The 17,548-nt window shown below is 39.2% G+C and overlaps 2 protein-coding genes across 4 annotated transcripts; both read right to left on the bottom strand.

Moving 5' to 3' along the window:
- Positions 1 to 1,206: 1,206 nt before the first annotated feature.
- LOC143881680 (pentatricopeptide repeat-containing protein At5g44230-like) lies at positions 1,207 to 4,166 on the bottom strand. Its single transcript, XM_077384926.1, has one exon. It carries the CDS (start codon positions 3,961 to 3,963, stop codon positions 2,020 to 2,022), a length of 1,944 nt encoding a protein of 647 aa, XP_077241041.1. The 5' UTR covers positions 3,964 to 4,166; the 3' UTR covers positions 1,207 to 2,019.
- Positions 4,167 to 5,642: 1,476 nt separating this feature from the next.
- On the bottom strand, positions 5,643 to 15,575 carry LOC143881681 (uncharacterized). Of its 3 annotated transcripts, none has more exons than XM_077384929.1 (7): positions 15,164 to 15,575; positions 11,855 to 12,013; positions 11,715 to 11,733; positions 11,564 to 11,641; positions 11,283 to 11,401; positions 8,820 to 8,911; positions 5,643 to 6,774 (listed from the first exon to the last, which is right to left on the bottom strand). In XM_077384929.1, the coding sequence occupies exons 1-7, from the start codon at positions 15,295 to 15,297 to the stop codon at positions 5,966 to 5,968; spliced, it is 1,410 nt and encodes a 469-aa protein (XP_077241044.1). In that variant the 5' UTR covers positions 15,298 to 15,575; the 3' UTR covers positions 5,643 to 5,965. The 3 variants fall into 3 exon arrangements, with proteins under 3 accessions (XP_077241044.1, XP_077241042.1, XP_077241043.1); XM_077384927.1 differs by having other exon boundaries at positions 11,715 to 11,781; positions 15,164 to 15,570; XM_077384928.1 differs by having other exon boundaries at positions 5,643 to 6,776; positions 8,834 to 8,911; positions 11,715 to 11,781; positions 15,164 to 15,570.
- Between the last annotated feature and the right edge of the window lie 1,973 nt (positions 15,576 to 17,548).

Here is a 17,548-nt window from a genome sequence, read left to right as displayed (position 1 = left end):
ACCGAGGAGAGAGCTTCCAGCTGGTATTAGTGATTAGTGGCTCTCAATCGCCAAAAGTCCATCACTAGTAATAAAAAACTTAATCCTACACTGTAGGCCCTGATTGGATTGCAAAAAATTCCGGAAAGGAATAACTTTTTTGAAATTTCATGCTTTTCCAATTTTTATTGCACATGAAAAATTGACTTGAACCACCTCAGTTAGAGTTTTATGTACAGAGACATTTAGTTGATAATGATATCCCTAAAATTTATCATTTTTTCTTTGAATTATAGAAATTAAAAAATCCTAAGAAAAAGTTTTCCTCGGGAAATGATTTTCTTGCAATCCAATCAAAGCCTTAGGGACTCACAATCGGTTCTCAACATCCAAAACGAGAAGGGCCTAAGCCGGCTAACTTTTATTTTCTTTCCATTCTTTCCAACAAATTTCTAAAGATGTTATTTTAATTTGCTCATCTTTTTTCTCTTAATAAATCATCACAGTTAAATTTCAAAAAGAAAATGAAGAAGATATTGACGAAAGGAGAAAGCGGATAGAGTAAAAGCAAGGATGTGGGGTCTTTACTTTCGTGTGAAACCCCAACAATCTCCCCCTCCACACGGGAGCAATGTGAGTGATTTTCTCCATCCTCAAAGGTAAACCAAAGTTATCACACCTCGGCTCTGATACCACTCATCGCGATCTAAGTAAGTTACAAGCCCTTCCACATCCATTCACTTTTCCAATGTGGGATCTTTGCTTTCCTATGGAATCCCAACATTTCTCACTTTTATAATGGGGAGAAGAGGCTCGTTTTGTTGTCTATTGAAGACTAAAAGGAGCAGAGCCCTTTTGCCTTAAAACACCTGTCTGTTCAAAACCTCAAACATTAGACGGCTAATCAGGGTTTATGAAGACTAAGTTTTTTGTACATTTTTTTTGAACGGTAGCCAATTTTATTGCAGAAAAAAAGGGGACTGGGAGGTCAAGATACAAAATATAGAGATACAAAAGAAAGAAAAGACAATGCAAGAGGCAACAATAGGAGTTACGGAGGAAGAGATCAAACAAAGCCAAAGCTTCTTTAGATACTCCATCTCGAGCAAGACTATCCGCCACCTTATTGGCATAACAACAAACATGCTTGAACAAAATGGAAGAGGACCCATCCAATCAAACATCGCATCAAATGCCCTTCAAACAATTATTAGATAAAGCTAAATGAGGAAAAATAAAAATTTCCATAAAATGGAGAATCTGGAGTCTTTTCGATTTTTTCGATAGATTTCACCCGAATCATCGTTCTAACAGGATGAAACGGAATGGAATTATGGTATATATGTTCCGTTCAATTCCTTTGTACTGTTTTGCAAAATGGTGTGAAATGTTTCAACCGTTCTGGACAAAATATAACTAAGCTAACAGATGTAAAGCCGTAGCACAAGTACAGATAGCAAATGGAAGCCAGTAAAATGCTCTCAAATCTATCCTCTAGGTTAGAGGAAAAGAATTACTAATATTCAGTGATAGCACTCCTTCTCTACCTAATGTAAGTGCTCATAGGAATACATGGACCCAGAGATGATCTCTTCGCCAAAGCAACTGCATTCGACGAATCTCTTTACACCAGCAAATTCCTGATTAAGTTTCCCTCACAAATGAGAACAGTCCCACCTTCTGTTTTGTTCCATTCTTAACTCCAATCGGTCCCAAATACGTGTTTATAATTCCATCTTGTTGATTTCTAAACAACATCACTATACCCATGGGACCCTCTTGAATTTTCATCAAAATTAAGATTTCTGAGTGATGTGAAGAATGATTTGTATCATAATGTAATGATGCTTTCTTCTATATCCCCTCATTGTGATTGATTACACTTTCTTTAAAGTGGTAACCAATTTCATTAGAAAGAGAATAAAGTAGTTCTTGATTACTCATTCTCAATAATGTGATAGAAGGCCAGTTGAGAATGATGACACAGCTTTCGTAAGAATGCTACGCAAGAGTTGATTGTTTCTTCTCTTCCTTTCACTATCATTCAATGATGAAATTTGAGTATATAGCATCTCCAGACACGTTCATATCTTCAAAGAGCAAATGCAAAACAGCGTAGATTTTGTTGAAATCTTTATGTGACATGTCTCCCATGACAAACTCATGAACTACAAAATCCAACTCCATCCAGCTAGAACCTCGATTTTTCCTCACTCTGCTCTCTCTTATCATTGCTCTCACTTTAGCAACATCATCCCATCTCTTTGCATCAGCATATATGTTGGAGAGAAGAATATAGTTACCAGAATTATCGGGCTCGGTCTCAAATAAATGCCCGGCTGCAATTTCAGCCAGCTCCACATTGCAATGAACTCTACATGTAGCTAAAAGAGCTCCCCACACACTTGAATGAGGTTTGATTGCCATATTGCATATAACCTTATGTGCCTCTTCAAGGAAGCCCGCACGGCCAAGAAGGCTGACCATGCAAGCATAGTGTCTTTCTGAAGGTTGAATACCAAAATCTTCAATCATAAGTTCAAAGAACCTCTTGCCCTCATCCACAAGGCCCACATGGCTACAAGCACTCAACACACCAATAAAAGCTACCCCATCAGGTTTTATATCCGCCCTTAGCATTTCGTCGAAAAGAGCAATTGCCTCTTGACCCATACCATGATTGGCGAAAGCCGTGATCATAGTACTGTAACAAACCAAGTCCTTCGTATTAGCTTCTTGAAACGTTTGAAAGGCCTTTTCAACACTCCCACACTTCGCATACATGTCTATCAAACTAGTGGCTAGTCGTGGATTGTACAACTGAGCATGTTCCACATATTCACGAAATATCCCTTCGGCACTACCTAGAACTCCTAGTTGTGCACAAGTTGAGGCAATCACTAAGATAAAAGTCTCATCGGGCTCAATACCAGTCTCCTTGAAATGCTCAAACAACTTCAAAGCATGACTGGGCTGTCCATGTTTAGCATAACCAGAAATCATGGCAGACCAAGAGACCAAATTCCTCTCTGGCATATGATCAAATAAACACCTTGCATTCTCAATATCTCCAATTTTAATGTACCCATCTAACATCATAATCCATGACGTGGCATTTCTCTCGGGCATCCTATTAAACAAATCTCTAGCCGAATTCAATTCCCCAGCTTTACATAAACCAGAAATCATTGCATTCCAAGACCCAATATCATGTTTAGGCATTTCTTCAAAAACACGAAAAGCAGAGGCAATATCCCCCACGTCCAAGTACCCAGAAATCATCACATTCCATGACGCCAAGTCTCGGACAGGCATTCTATCAAACAATGCCCGTGCAACCTCCATATTGTTAACCTTCACGTACCCACAAATCATCGCAGTCCAAGAAACCACATTCCTCTCAGGCATTTCATCAAACAACTCACGTGCAACATCTACTTTACCATTATTACAATAACCCGAAATCATAGAATTCCAAGAAACAACATCTTTCAAACACATTCTATCAAACACTTGGCGGGCAATATCAACTTCCCCACATCTTGAGTATAAATCAAGTACTGAATTATTCACCGTCGGATCAGAATCAAACCCAGATTTTAACACGAGCGCATAAACAGATTCCCCGTCTCGTAATCTCAATTGTCGAGCCAAGGCCTTGAGAAGGGACGAGAGAGTGAAGTTCAAAGGTGGGATGGATTGACTCTGCATAAGGCGGAAAAGGGCAAAAGCGTCATCGTAGAGACGATTTTCGACGTGGCCATGAATCAATGCCGTCCATAGAAAGGCATTTGGTTGGGGAATTTCGTCGAACAATTTGCGGGCGTGATCTATGGCGCCAAGACGAGCGTAGATTCGAATGATTTTGTTGAGGATAATGTCGGAGGAGGAGATCGAACCGTCGATTAGTAGGGAGGCGTGGATAGATTTTAAGGAACTGAGGGTCTTGCAGGTGTGGAGAAGAGACGTGACAGATCGATTCATCTCATGGCGTCAACAGATCTGAGGGTCTTGCAGTTTAACAGCTTTTTGTTGGATTTCGAAAACGTGGTTCGGTCATTTCTTTTCCCTGGAACGCTAATTTGGTCATTGAGGATTTCTTCAAGGCAAGGACAGTTAGGATGGCTGATACTGGCACTACCATATTTTGATAAATAGCACCATTTACATTGTTTTACACTGATAGGCTTTTAATGGCTTGTTACTAATAGGGGTTCAACTCCGGCCAGGTAAAATTTTAAAAATATACGGTGGAACCCACATTGAAAAAAGATCCAAACTAGGGGTGCAAGTTTGGCCATGTGAGCCCTGACCTGCCCTGGCCCTCCCTGAGCCCGAACAGGTTCTAGGCTGGATTTTCCAACCCTGAAGGTGGGCCAGGGTTCATGTTTTAGGCCTGACTCAGGATCGGTCGGGTTCAGGGTTGATACCACGGGTCAGGCCAGGGTCGGGCTGACCCGACCCTAAGTTTTCTATTATAGAATTGAGCCATCTGTGCATGTTTCTTTTGTTAATGTTTTCTATTATCTTGGATTGATGTTTCTGTAGATTATTATTATTAATTGTCTCTGCTGCCGGTCATGTTGTTGAATTTATATTGTCTTATTTTGTTCCCTCTCTGTTTATTGATCATTTGGTTCTATATGATATGTGGATGCTTTATTTTTGGCATTCTTAATAGGTATTTGAACTAGGGTCAATCAGGGCCAGCCCCACCTGGCCTGGGCCAATCAGGGCAGGCCAGGGATGCACTGAGCCCTCCAGGGCAAGCATTGGGTTGAGGTTTCTTTGGCCCTGACTTAGGATTAGGGCGGGTCAGGGCCATGATAATGGGGTCCAGGGTTGGGCTAGGATTTTGAAAAACCCGGCCCTCTTGCAGCCCTAATCCAAACCATTCATTTTTACGGCCATAAATCGTAAGTAGGTTGTGCTCCAAAAACCATCTCCTAGCACTCCTATCTATAAAAGGGGAGCACCACTAGACCCTTGTTTTAAGAATGGATCAAACCGGCCTTTTCAACCTAACTCGATCAGAACCGGCTACTTTCTTGGTCCGGTTTGATCAAGCCTCCTTTAGAAAAAACCAATTGAAACCGCGAGGCGGTTTCACCTCCAACCCCTCAACCAGAAATCAGCCTTTCAGTCTTTTAAAGGTTTTTAGAATTTGGGTTGAGCTTTTACCATAAAATCAGGTTGGGTTTGGGTTGATTCTACTTCATTTTTTAGCATAGCTCAACCTGACCCGGGCCAAGTTGCACCCCTACTGAGACTAGATGGCATGTAGGCCATGTTTGGATTGCAGGAATTTTTTGGAAAAGAAAAACTTCACCAAAATCTCATGCTTTCTCATTGTTTGATTACACATTAAAAAAGCCACTTCAATTCAGTGACCTTTAATTTATAATCATATTCCTAAAAGTTATCATTTCCCACTAAATTGTGGAAATAAACAGAAAATCCTCGAGAAATGTTTTGTGTGCAATCCAAAAACGGGACCTAAGGAACGCTTCTGATCAGTTATAGTTGAGGAAGTTAAAGGGGGCTAAAACCATAAAGTGCCCAATGTCTCTGGATCTACTGATCAAATCTTGACTTGCATGCAATTGATCCAAATAGTATGGTAAAGAGAGCTTTGAATCAGCCCTAAAGCAGACAATGAAAAATCTCACAAAATTACCCATCACCATTTCAACATTCATACTCAAAAGCAACCTTCAGTATGTCCTGTTGAGATGAGTCTTTGCAACAAAGCTTCTAGTGAATGCTTCATCAGATCAGCCCAACAGTAGGAAACAAAACTTTCAAAAATTTAACATCACCATTTTTAGCATCCCTATTCATTACAGCAACAACAAAAAATAAATAAAAATACCTGAGATATTTGAACACATCCCTCATTCTTCCTCTGTTTCCTTGGTCCTCCCAGTCACATGTATGGTTTCAGTTGTGTATGACTTGAATATCATCAGAAACAAACTTAAACTGATCAGCTATCAGAGATGTCAACAATATTGTCTCTATCGGATCCTTCAAAACAACCCCCAATACTTCTTTTTCCATACCCATCTGAAACATCTGGCGAGTCTTGAGAAGTCGCAGAATAATTAATGCTTGCGTCTGCCACACACACTTGGGGCCTCTGGCATGTACTTGGATGCTCAATTTCACAAGCTATGTAACCTATAGCAGATCTATCCTCCCCTTCAGTGTTCAGCGTGTGGCTCACAGGTGTTGAAATATTTTTGAAGTTACAACTTGTATGTGAGGCATTGTTCATAGCTTCAACCTTGGGGGCATCACCTGTTGGATTCTTCAGTAGCTTTTGATTTCTTCTCCTTTCCGTCCTCTTGTTGCGTAATGGCTCCATTTCTTCCTCTTCCTCTTCATTTGCATACCATTCTTTCCACTCAATTATCACGGTGTAACTGTTCTCTTGTTTTCTCCGTACATTACGTCCTATACGAGTATATCTCCTTTCTATACGAGTAGATCCTCGCTTCTTCCTAGGAACATGCATTTTCTCAAGATCGGGTGTTTGTACATGATCCTGTGTTTTTCCTTTGGTAGCCTTCAAACTATCGAGGGCACGCCTGTTTTGAATGCCATCCCCGGATGGAGAACTGCTGCCCGAATTCCTATTTACACCACTCTTAATTGGGTACACGTCATCCACTTTTTTTGATTTCTGGGTATCCGATTTATCCTCAATATGTAATGTTTTAGAAGCTTGTCGAGCACTCCTCCTAACTGTATGGGTTGACTCTTTTGACTTGGCCCCATCAAACTCTTGCTTACCTGAATCATGAAGCAAATTAATTAGAAGCCACCAGGAAACAAAGACAACTAATTTTGGGGGAATGCTTCAATAGTGCGTGCTTGTTCCAGTGCCTGTCCTATTGGTGAGCGATGTGAAATCCATACCAATAACAGGGATTTCCTATATCATTTCGCAAGGACCCATCCCGCTTCCACCAATAGAATGGACGCTCTCGAATTGCAACAACCACGTGTTATGTTATCTGCCTTTTCCCCCTGATTTGTATGTTAGGAGTTTTTTCAATTAAAAAGATACATGTGCCTTCCAGTCCATCATTTGGCAACATCCTATAATATTAAAGTCAAAGAATTCTGGCTTTATCTTGGGGACTCTACTACAAGAATGACGAAAACTTTGGACCCAGACTGGAATAATTTTAATTTTTCATATCTTAGGTTACTGTCCAATATGAGCCCAAAGAATATCAAGAAGAAAATTCCAATCCTATGCTTTATTTGTCCTGGAATAGTAAATGGCAGCATTAAGTACAGTTCTCGTAACTAATCAATACTAAAATTGAAACAAAATGCTTCAGATAATCAGAGATACTATGAATTATATATCTTTGCAGATCCAACAGATACTTTATATAGATGACATGCATTGATACGATTTGATCAGTCCATTGAAGATGATTAAGAGAATCAACGCTTTCCTCGGTTCCTAAAAAACATGTTAGGCTTAGGCCCATATCTCAATTGAAAAATGTTGTGTTACAACCATAAAATTGTGGGTTCAAGCTCACTTACCAACCAAAAAAAATATTAAAAAAAACATGCGGCTGGATGTTTTCCCAATAACCAGCCCACCTTGACTTAGATGATATTAAAGAGGGTAATCAAACTGGATTTTGCTTAATGATGACATCCAGGGATAACATTGTGAAGAACATTTATTTTTGAAGAACATATTTTATGTATGCAGAATTCAACAGAGATGGTGAGCTGGTTAATCATGGAAGCAAAACACTCCAGAAGTCGGTAGTACAGCCATGCAGACCATAGTCAGATCTAAATAGTTTATTTTGGGTAAACTTAAAATAATCAGGATGAGTGCTCATATTCAGATCACAAAGACTTGTTTAATGGTTACGTAGATGAGTTTAAGAGAGAAAATTTTAAATCAATTCCATCTAAAATTATAACATATTTTGATAGTAGATATCCAGGGAACAATTGATCTATATCGATAAATTTCTGGCATGGAAACTGATTGGGGAAATTAAATAATTCAAAGCATGTTCTTCAGCCCTTTTCCAGTTTCCATGGATATCCACAAATTTCCATGCACACATTAAGTTGCTTATGGCATGCATGGTCCAAGTCCAAATGGGCGAGACAGCTGATAAGTGGTCTTATTCCTTGTCCTAGTTCTGTTAACTTTAATTTCGGCAATAGGTGGATATAAACTGCACTTGAGCATGAGCTCATTTCATACATGAGAAGGTTAGTAAAAGCCTGATCAATATACCAGATCTTAAAAACAGGGCAAGTTAGAATTCCGGCCAAGCCACAAGGAAAAGATAGAATTGATGTTGTAACTAACAAATAAATGACATAACTTTTCTATACACAACCCCATTTCTACAGTTTTGGGGGATTCAATTGAGAAGTAGCATAATTTTTCAATCATTCGAAGCTAACTATAGAGAGAATTGGATATCAGTAAGACAATGCAGAGGATCTTTTACGTATCTCAAGTTAGAATTCCTGCCAAGCCACAAGGAAAAGATAGAATTGATGCTGTAACTAACAAATAAATGACATAACTTTTCTATACACAACCCTATTTCTACAGTTTTGGGGGATTCAATTGAGAAGTAGCATAACTTTTCAATCATCCTAAGCTAACTATAGAGAGAATTGGATATCAGTAAGATAATGCAGAGGATCTTTTACGTATCATTAACTGATTTTAAAAAAATACATAGTGAATAACCATGTCTCAGGGCTGAAGGTTGAAGCAACAAAATATATAGAAACGGAGGAAATGGATAGCACTCATAAGGTATAAGACTTTAAACCATGGTTTTCATCTTTTGTACTCCTGCTGCTGTCTTTATACCCAGGTGGCTCCACTATCTTCTCGTAACTACCAGTGCATGACATCTCGTGTCTGTAAGAAACAAATGCAAAAACACCAAGCTTGAAGTTTATAATTCAGCAAATATTTTTTGGGAAAAGAAGAGGGGCAATTCTAAACCCAGTTGTAGTAACCCAAAAGAAGTATGATACAACATGCTAACGTCAATAGTGGGCCATATAGGGCTCCATTCATTGCAAAAAACTGTCAAGTTGGGCCACTATATCTTGCAGCCAAAATATCTTGGTCACTGAAATGCATTTCCACTTGAAGATTTACATGAATAAGTCTACATGATGACCCCTTCTTGATTCAGTCATGTTGACAATGAAGAGAAAGTATATAAGCTAAAGTAAGCCCTTTATGGATTGAAACAGTCCACAAGAGCTTGCTTTGATAAGTTTAGTGGAGCTCTTAAGAGAGTTAGGCACTTGTGGATCCAAGCTGACTACACTTTATTTATCAAGCGTAAGTTTGGCAAGATCATTGCTCTCATCGTGTACGTGGATCAAATAATGGTCACAACCACAGGTAATGATAGCGAGGAAGTGCAGATTTGAAAAAATAACAAGGAACATAGTTTGAGGTGAGACATCTTGGTTACTTGAAGTATTTTATTAGAATTGAGGTAGCTCAATCTTAAAAAAGGATCTTTACGCTTCAAAGAAAGTATGTTAATGATCTATTGCGTGAAACATGTATGCATGGGTCTAAGCCGTCAATAATTGGTGGTTACATTATTATTATTTATGATAATTCTCAGTGTTTTTTATTTAAGTTTCAGTGGCCATGTGATAGGAAATATAAATAGCATTGAGGGGTAGAACTCAGAACGATTCAAATTTCGAAAGTTTCTAAGAGCTGAAATGGGTGTCTTTGGTTTTGTTTGGTAACTTAAGATGGGTTTAGAGTTTAAAAAAGCTAAGAAAGCTATTTTGTAGGTACCTTAATAATGTTTAGAAGTATATAAGTAGAGCAAAGTGATACAGAAGAAACATGTATCACACTTCCCTTTTTTTCGTGAGGCCGAGAGCGCATCGATCAAATAGGGCAACCAGTCGCAAGGCTAAAATGAAAGCTGAAAGCATCCAAAGCTTAAAGCGTAGGCTGAGCGAGTGGAGGTGCAAGTGTCAGGTTGTTCTTTTCCAACAAAGCTATGAGTTTTATCAATTTATGCCCGGCAAGGAAACAGACATTTAGACAATGAGCAGGCATTTTGACAATGGCGCGGAAGGCAAGAGAGGCACTATGGCATGAACAAGGCCCTATTAGTAAGGAGGAGGGGATCTATGGTTTATAAGAACACTAAGATTTACTGCCACCAAAATCATGCTCCCTTCATCCATTGGTGTTCCTTGTTGGAGGCAGGGTTTTAAATTTCAGTTTTGGTTTCGACCGGGCACAGAAAACATATTTCGGTGGAAATCTTGTAAAATCACGAAAACATAGGGAAACAAATGCAAATTTTAAGATGAAACATTGAGAAATGCTATAAAAGTACAAATACATACTTAGAAACCATCACGTAAGCAATAAAGCCATCCATAATGGCTTAACCACATTGAACACCTAGTGACATGCGTTGTCACACATGTCTAAAAGACTGGAGCAGTAAAGGCAATAAAGAAGTACAATGTAATGAAGTATAAGAAAGTACAATGACCACACCCCTCAAAAGACCCTAACTCTGTGTCAATACCAGATAGATTTAAGGAAATAATGACATGGTCAAATTTCGGTAGAATTTTGTCATTCCATTTCAGTCGTTTCGGGGAAATTTAAAACCATGGTTTGAGGCTTATCGATTATACAAGACATGTAGACTGTTGTAATCCCCCATATGGGCGGGGGGGGGGGGGGGGGGGGGGGGGGGGGGGGGGGGGGCGGAGGGAGGAGAGGGGGGACTACTCCCATCGATCGAAGCATCTTATAATCTTGCACCTGTGGTCGAATGAGGGCGTGGGGCGGAGGGTGCTCTAAAATAGAAAGTAGGATTTATTTGGGTTGCTTAAGGGCTGAAATTGATCCTAAACCGAAAGGCAGGAATAAAGTAGGGTTTAAGATGTTGTAGGCCCACATAGATAAAGTTTATAAATGAATTTGGATTAGCTGATGAATACTTACAATTTTATTTATTATATTTTGGTTTTTTTCCTAGTTTGATCAAATCTATTCTGATTTTATCTATCTCTAGCACTGGTTTGAATACTTATTGAATTGTTTTGTGACTTCAATTCCTTACCATAATTTCTATCTTTAGTGGAGTCCTTAATATTTTTTTTTTTGTTTTGTTTTTTGAAATGGGTCCTTAGTAATTTATTTGCATCAATATTTTAGAAGAATGGCTAAAGAATTTTGCAGATCAACAGTAAATGTATGATTTAATTCCCTAAATGTTTCTTACCGATGCCAATGACAAGAAGGGTTTCCACAAAACCCATCGTGCGTAACCTTTTCAATACAGTCACTAGCCGAAGGTTTTCTGTTCATGGCCCTCTCAATCAAATCTCCACAAGATTGGCACTGCAAGAGAGAAAATTAATTGCAAAAATAAGCAGTTGCAGCTCCACCATGGTACTGCATTCATAAAGTTCCTTAAATTCGCTTAGTAACATTTATATAAGATATAAGAAGCTACGTGATTCATTAAATATGCAAAAAGAACAAAAAAGATCACTAAATTACCATCCAGTGGTAAACTCTGTTGTTAACTTCATCATGAAATGAATGATAAATGGTAACATTGTAGCCACCATTTGGTCTCTACAGGAAAGGTAAAACTATTAATAAACAAGTAAAACTCCTAAATCCTTTAAAATGATTCGATAAAACTAACCTGACAATCAATCGCTGAGCTGGAATTAATTTTTTTCATCAGTTTCTGGAAGTCTGGGCCATGATCGCTGCTTGACCACGATATGCACCTTAATCGTATGTAAAAATTTCAAGATCTATCAAAACAAACAGCACATTTACCTGTGGTTTTGGTTCTTATTCTTAATCCACAAGTATGCATGAATCATCTCATGTAATAAGGTGTTCTTCAGGTCAGCACTTGAGCGTACTTTTAACAAAGGCTCAGAGAGGAAAATTTCACAGCCACCATCATTTAGATAGCGACAAATACCTGTACACCTGTTTTAAGCGAACATCGTATGAGAAATCATCCTGATCATTCTTTTATGACACTATGTTTGCCTGCAGGTAGTTACCTTGTAGATTAGTGATAAAAGTAGTCAATATGGAGGAGACAAAAAATTGATTTACGTAGAATTTGCCTCGTAGAATAGTGATAAGTAGTGTTTGGTTGCCAGACTCGTAGAGTAGTGGGAGGAGGTGTCATTTCCAAGATAGAAAGAGAAGAGAGGGAAGGAAGAGAGAGAAAGAGAAAAGGCAACATTCTCCAAGCCAAATTCCACCTTTTTTGAGAAATTTGGCTTGGAAGGTATAAAGAGGGGACATGGATGCCATGTCACCGGACGTGCAATAATTACCTATGAAACTTTTATGGTAGTCTCCAGGGATTTTGATGCACATTGGCAACCAAAGAAGGGATTTTGCTGACGTGGCACCCAAATGCAAAGCAAAACCCCTAAACTATCCTGGCTTTTGTGCAACCAAACACACGCTGATGGAAAATATGCAGCAAATGGAATCAATCTACCATCGGCAGATAGAATATAACGTCATGTAAATTTCTATAAAATTATCCTCACAATTACTAGGAAGCCATGGTGTTTTTCATGAATTTTAATGGAAGGGAAGAATGTTCAAGCGAACCAAGTTGCCTAGTACACACAATTTTTTTTTAAATTGAGATATCAGGAAAGAACGTTTCTGAACCAAGTTATATCGGAAGCAATAGAAAGAGAAGAGATATTAGAACCTATAAAAGCTATAACAGTAAAACACGTGATTTTTAATAGAAGTAAAGAAATTAAAAGTCAGTAAACCATCGTACAAGATCTGTGTTTCAAATTGTATCATTTATACACATGATTATCAAATTTGAAAAATGAGGGACGGAAGCAATAGAAAGAAGTGGACCATCAAATAATGTGGCAGCTGTGATGGGGAACACTACCAAAAAAAAGGACAGTAGAGCAAGGCAAAATGTGTTTACAGGCATTTATTTTTCCAACGTGTGTCATGCATCAACAACACGTACCCAAAAACAAGTACTCAAGACGAGGACACGAAAGAGGTTTTCAAACACGGCCACAGTGTCAAAGATGAAGAGGACTTAACAGAAGTTTACAAGGTAATTAAATATTATCCTTCCATATGTCAAAGATAGCCTATTTAATACTGAGTTTGCTTCCAAAAATAAGAGAAATTGTGGTTTGAAGGTAGAAGCCAATGAATGCCTACACAACTGGCCCGTGCAAGGCCTCATTGCAGGCTTTGCAACACTCTCTGAGAGTGGGGAGAAAATACAAAAATAATGAGTACCGCATAGAATCTGGGGTATAAGTTCCAACATTTTCTGCAATAGAAGACATTGTTATAACTTATAAGCCACACAATGCGAAACGAGAATGAATGACTGAGTTGTTACACAAACCATTTTGAACCTTCATCATCAGGTCATCCACTTTTTTTTTTGAATGGCAAAGTTTTATCATAAAGAAAGGAAAGACATCAGTCGACTACCATTAAATAAATAAAAAATAAAGACATCAGTCGACCAAGATGGTCGAGGGTCATATTCAAAGAAGCAAACTGAAATGCAACGACCCCTCGAGGAGGGAGAGATTAGAAGCCAAAAAACTCATCTCACTCCACACTATTCCACTCTAACAAGTTCGCATTATCGTTGGCTGAGCAAGGAACATGCTGAAACGAGATTGAATGCCCCTCTGCATTGTCCAAATCCAAAATCCCCTCGAGAACATCAGCAGAACAGCAAGGGTAGCAATCACCATCCTTTGCCTAGTGAATGACGTTAAGAGAGTCCCCCACACCACAAGCAAGTCCAGAAGGGCATGATCAACCAAATGGATCCTATTCATGAGCGTAAAGATCTTTGCCTCGGTGGAATCAGCAACACCAATAGGCTCAGAAAAAGCTCATGTAACCATGTTGTCCGCACTATAAAGAAGCCTCCAAATGCCAACGAGGCTCGGGTTCCCTAAACAAGAGCCATCAAAGTTTAGCTTAAAGAACCCAGGTTGTGGGAGGAGACCACCTGGAGGCGGACAATCCTAGTGGGCTATGCTCCAGATGATCACATCTCAAGAGAAGCATATGGCTGACATGTATCTGATTCCCTTGAGGAACGAGTCCTTTTGATTTAGATTGCCTCTCCACATTGTGACTCCACTAGATCTATACTTGTAACACGATACCCGCCGGTCAAAGCCAGACCAATACTTGTATTTACCCCTGGAGAACCATCCAAAATTTACTGTTATATGAGCCAATCTTGTCTCCTCAATGTGAAAAACCGAAAACTCCCTCCCTCCTCACTCTCCATACCATTCTCGATCTCACTGTGGGAGAACACCACCTTCACCAGTTCTTTCTTGATTTCTCTCTTTCTCTCCTTCCCCACCGCCCTCTCCTTCCGTGTCTGTTTTACCCTGCGTATAAGCAACAGGGATGTGAGATCGTTGCAGCTATGTCGTCGTCGCTGCTTCAGTCCTTCCTCAACCCCTCTCAAAACTGGTGCGCCAAACAGCACTGCAAGGCCTTTTCCAAACCCCTCCAAAAATACTGCCCTCTCTCTCTCTCTCTCTCTCTCTCTCTCTCTCTCTCTCTCTCTCTCTCTCTCTCTCTCTCTCTCTCTCTCTCTACGATCTAAACCAATATCTGAATATCAAGGAAGCACCCACCCGCCTCCCTCTCAAAATTGTTGATGCTAGACACAAGAGCCTGAAATGCGACATGGATTTATCCATGACGAAAGAGTAGTTGCCCGAAGATTTGCAGGTTTCTATAAATGTGCATTTTCTTCATTTCTGTCGGATTACATTGGACGATGACTTAATTTCTTTTGAATTGTTTTCCCCTAATTTAATGTGTTCGGAGATGAATTCATTTCTTTGGCTATTCTCTATTGAATAAGTTCAATCAGTTAATATGTGAAAATCTTTTGTTTTAACTTCAGAGGGCTTTGTAAAATTCATAATTTCCCCAGTCTCCGACTATCTAATATTAGGGAGAACAATTTTAAGACAGCAAACGAAAGAAAAAAAAAAAAAACCCTAATGTTCCTTTCTTCTATTTCGATAAGAGCAAAAAATTAAGGAAAGAAAGAGAGAGAGGGGATTTGAACGGACTTACAAGTTCATGCGCTTAGTAGTCCAGGAAAGGATGCAGGTTCCGAGAGAGTCGGCAAAGTAGAGGGTGTTGTAATGGCAGAAAAGGACGTGGATATCTGGATTAGCCTCCTTCATTTCTGTATCCCCCGATTCCATTGCCTTGCCCTAAGTCTCTCTATCTCTGATACTCGGGACAGAAACTGGAAAAAACAGAGTAAGTTTCGTCCCACTTCCTCTGCCTCTTGGAGGGTTTCACTCGGTTCGCGACTCTATTTCACAATAAATTCCTGGAATGGGTTTTACACGAAGGGCACTTAAAATCGAGATGATTGAAAAGTGGGCCTAAATAAATGCCACAAAAATGTCATCTTCTCTTCCTCATTTCAATTTTTTCCAGCCTTTCTTCAGCATGAAGAAAAATAAGAAAAAAATATATATATAGGATGAGGAAGGGGACGTTGAAGAATTAGCAAGAAAAAAAAAAGAAACAGAAAAGGAATTCGGGAAAAAATTAATAATCGGCGCCGAAAAAAATGAAAAAGAAGAAGAACTTGGTATCATCTTAATCACTCAAGGTCATTTCAGTCGGACGCCTCGTGATCATCTTGGTATGATCTGTATGATCTGACGTCATCTCGATATAACTCGGGGTCATCCCAGTCCAATTCAAGGTCATCTTAGTCTGATTTGTGGTTATCAGGTTTGACTCGGGCTCATCTCGGAGGTCCATATTTTCAAACTCAGGGTTGTTCCTAAGTCTCGCCAAGATGACCCCAATTTCTTCTTCTTTTCTATTTTTTTTCAGCAACTTCCATTTTTTTTGGCATTTAGGCATTTTTCTGTTGTTCTTCATCTTTTTTTATGTTGATTTTCTTTTCCTATCCTGTTTTCTTTTTCTTCTTCTTCTCCCTCTGCTTCTTTCAGCTCATTTAAGTTGCATAGATGAAAAAACTAAAAAAAAAGTAAGAGGAGAAGACGACGACATGAGTTTATACTTTATTTGCACTTGAGGGCAAAATTATATTTTGAACTGAGGCCACTTTTAAATCACCTTGATTTTCGGTGTCACTTATTGAAAATTTCAGAATTTTTTTACTCAACCCCAATCATCTTTTCGGCATTTTTCCATTCTTTCAGTGTTTTCCATTTTTTTTTTTTATGCTGATTCTTCTTTTTCCTTCTTTATCCTTATCCTGTTTTCATATAGGATTAATTTGCCCCATTTTCTTCCCCCGGCTTCCCCTGGTACTATGAGAAGAGCAATCAAGGGAAACGATATCAGCACAACTATATTTTGATATTTTCACAAACCATCTTGCCTTTTAGTATTTAAACAGCTGTGAAAATGTTATTACATTTCCCAAAAAGCCCTAACGAGCCAATTACAGAAGAAAAGACAGATGGGTTTGTGAATCAAACTATGGTCCTGCTGATAACATTTCCTGTCTCATAATATCACTGCTGATTGGAAGTAGATATTCAAACCCCTTTCCTTTATTACCGGCAGCCTCCATTTTTATCTTCGACCTCTCTTATTGGTTGTTGGAATTTCAACAAATTATCACCAACAAGAAGAGAAGTCTAAAATTAGAGAGGGTCGCCAATTTCAAAACAAATGAAATGCGGATGCCGGATAGGATATAATCATCCATTGGCGAAATCAAATACCTATAGTATAGCTACTACAAGGGTATGGAAAGGGAGGAAAACTTTCTGCGGTTTTAGCATCTCAAGGTGCGGGCCTCACGGAGTGGGTCTAGCACAGTTAGTACTGATGGAAAACAAAACCGGGGAGGATGAAAACCCACAACGGGACAATATTTACACAGTGTGGTCGGTGGTATCAAGGACGCTGGGCCGCAAGGGAGTGGATTGTGAGATCCCACATCGGAAAGGGAGGAAAAGTTCTTAGGCTATATATGCAGATTCTTCCTCTCAGTATAGACACATTTTTCAACATCTCCAAGGGGTGGGCCTTGCGGAGTGGGTAGCGCACAGTTAGTGCTACGGAAAACACTAGAAAACAAAACCGAGAAGGATGAAAAACCTAGAACCGGACAATATTTACAGAGTGTGCTCGGGGCATGACAGGTATGCTATGAATTCACAATTTGGCCATGCAGGTGGAATACCATAAAAGATTTCATTGAAATGCTCATCCTGATTATTTAATTAACTCTAAACAATTCATTAACTCATTTTTCTTGTTTGGTTTGAGGATGGTTGAACTGGGACAGGGATCTCGCTTAACCACTGTTCCTGCTTACTCCATAAATGGAGAGAAACCTAGAGCAAGGTAGCATTCATCTACTTTTTGGGGATAAGCTGAAAACAGGGAAATGCGGATCCCCATTCTGATTTTTCTAAATGCAGAACCTTACATCATATAAAGTGGCAATCCAGGAGT

The sequence above is a fragment of the Tasmannia lanceolata genome, unplaced genomic scaffold (assembly GCF_043159265.1).
Source record: "Tasmannia lanceolata isolate RefF3 unplaced genomic scaffold, GAP_Taslan_0.1 ptg000007l, whole genome shotgun sequence".
Taxonomy (NCBI): domain Eukaryota; kingdom Viridiplantae; phylum Streptophyta; class Magnoliopsida; order Canellales; family Winteraceae; genus Tasmannia; species Tasmannia lanceolata.
Note: the sequence above shows the minus strand (reverse complement) of the source record. Positions and strands in the feature narration are given on the sequence as shown.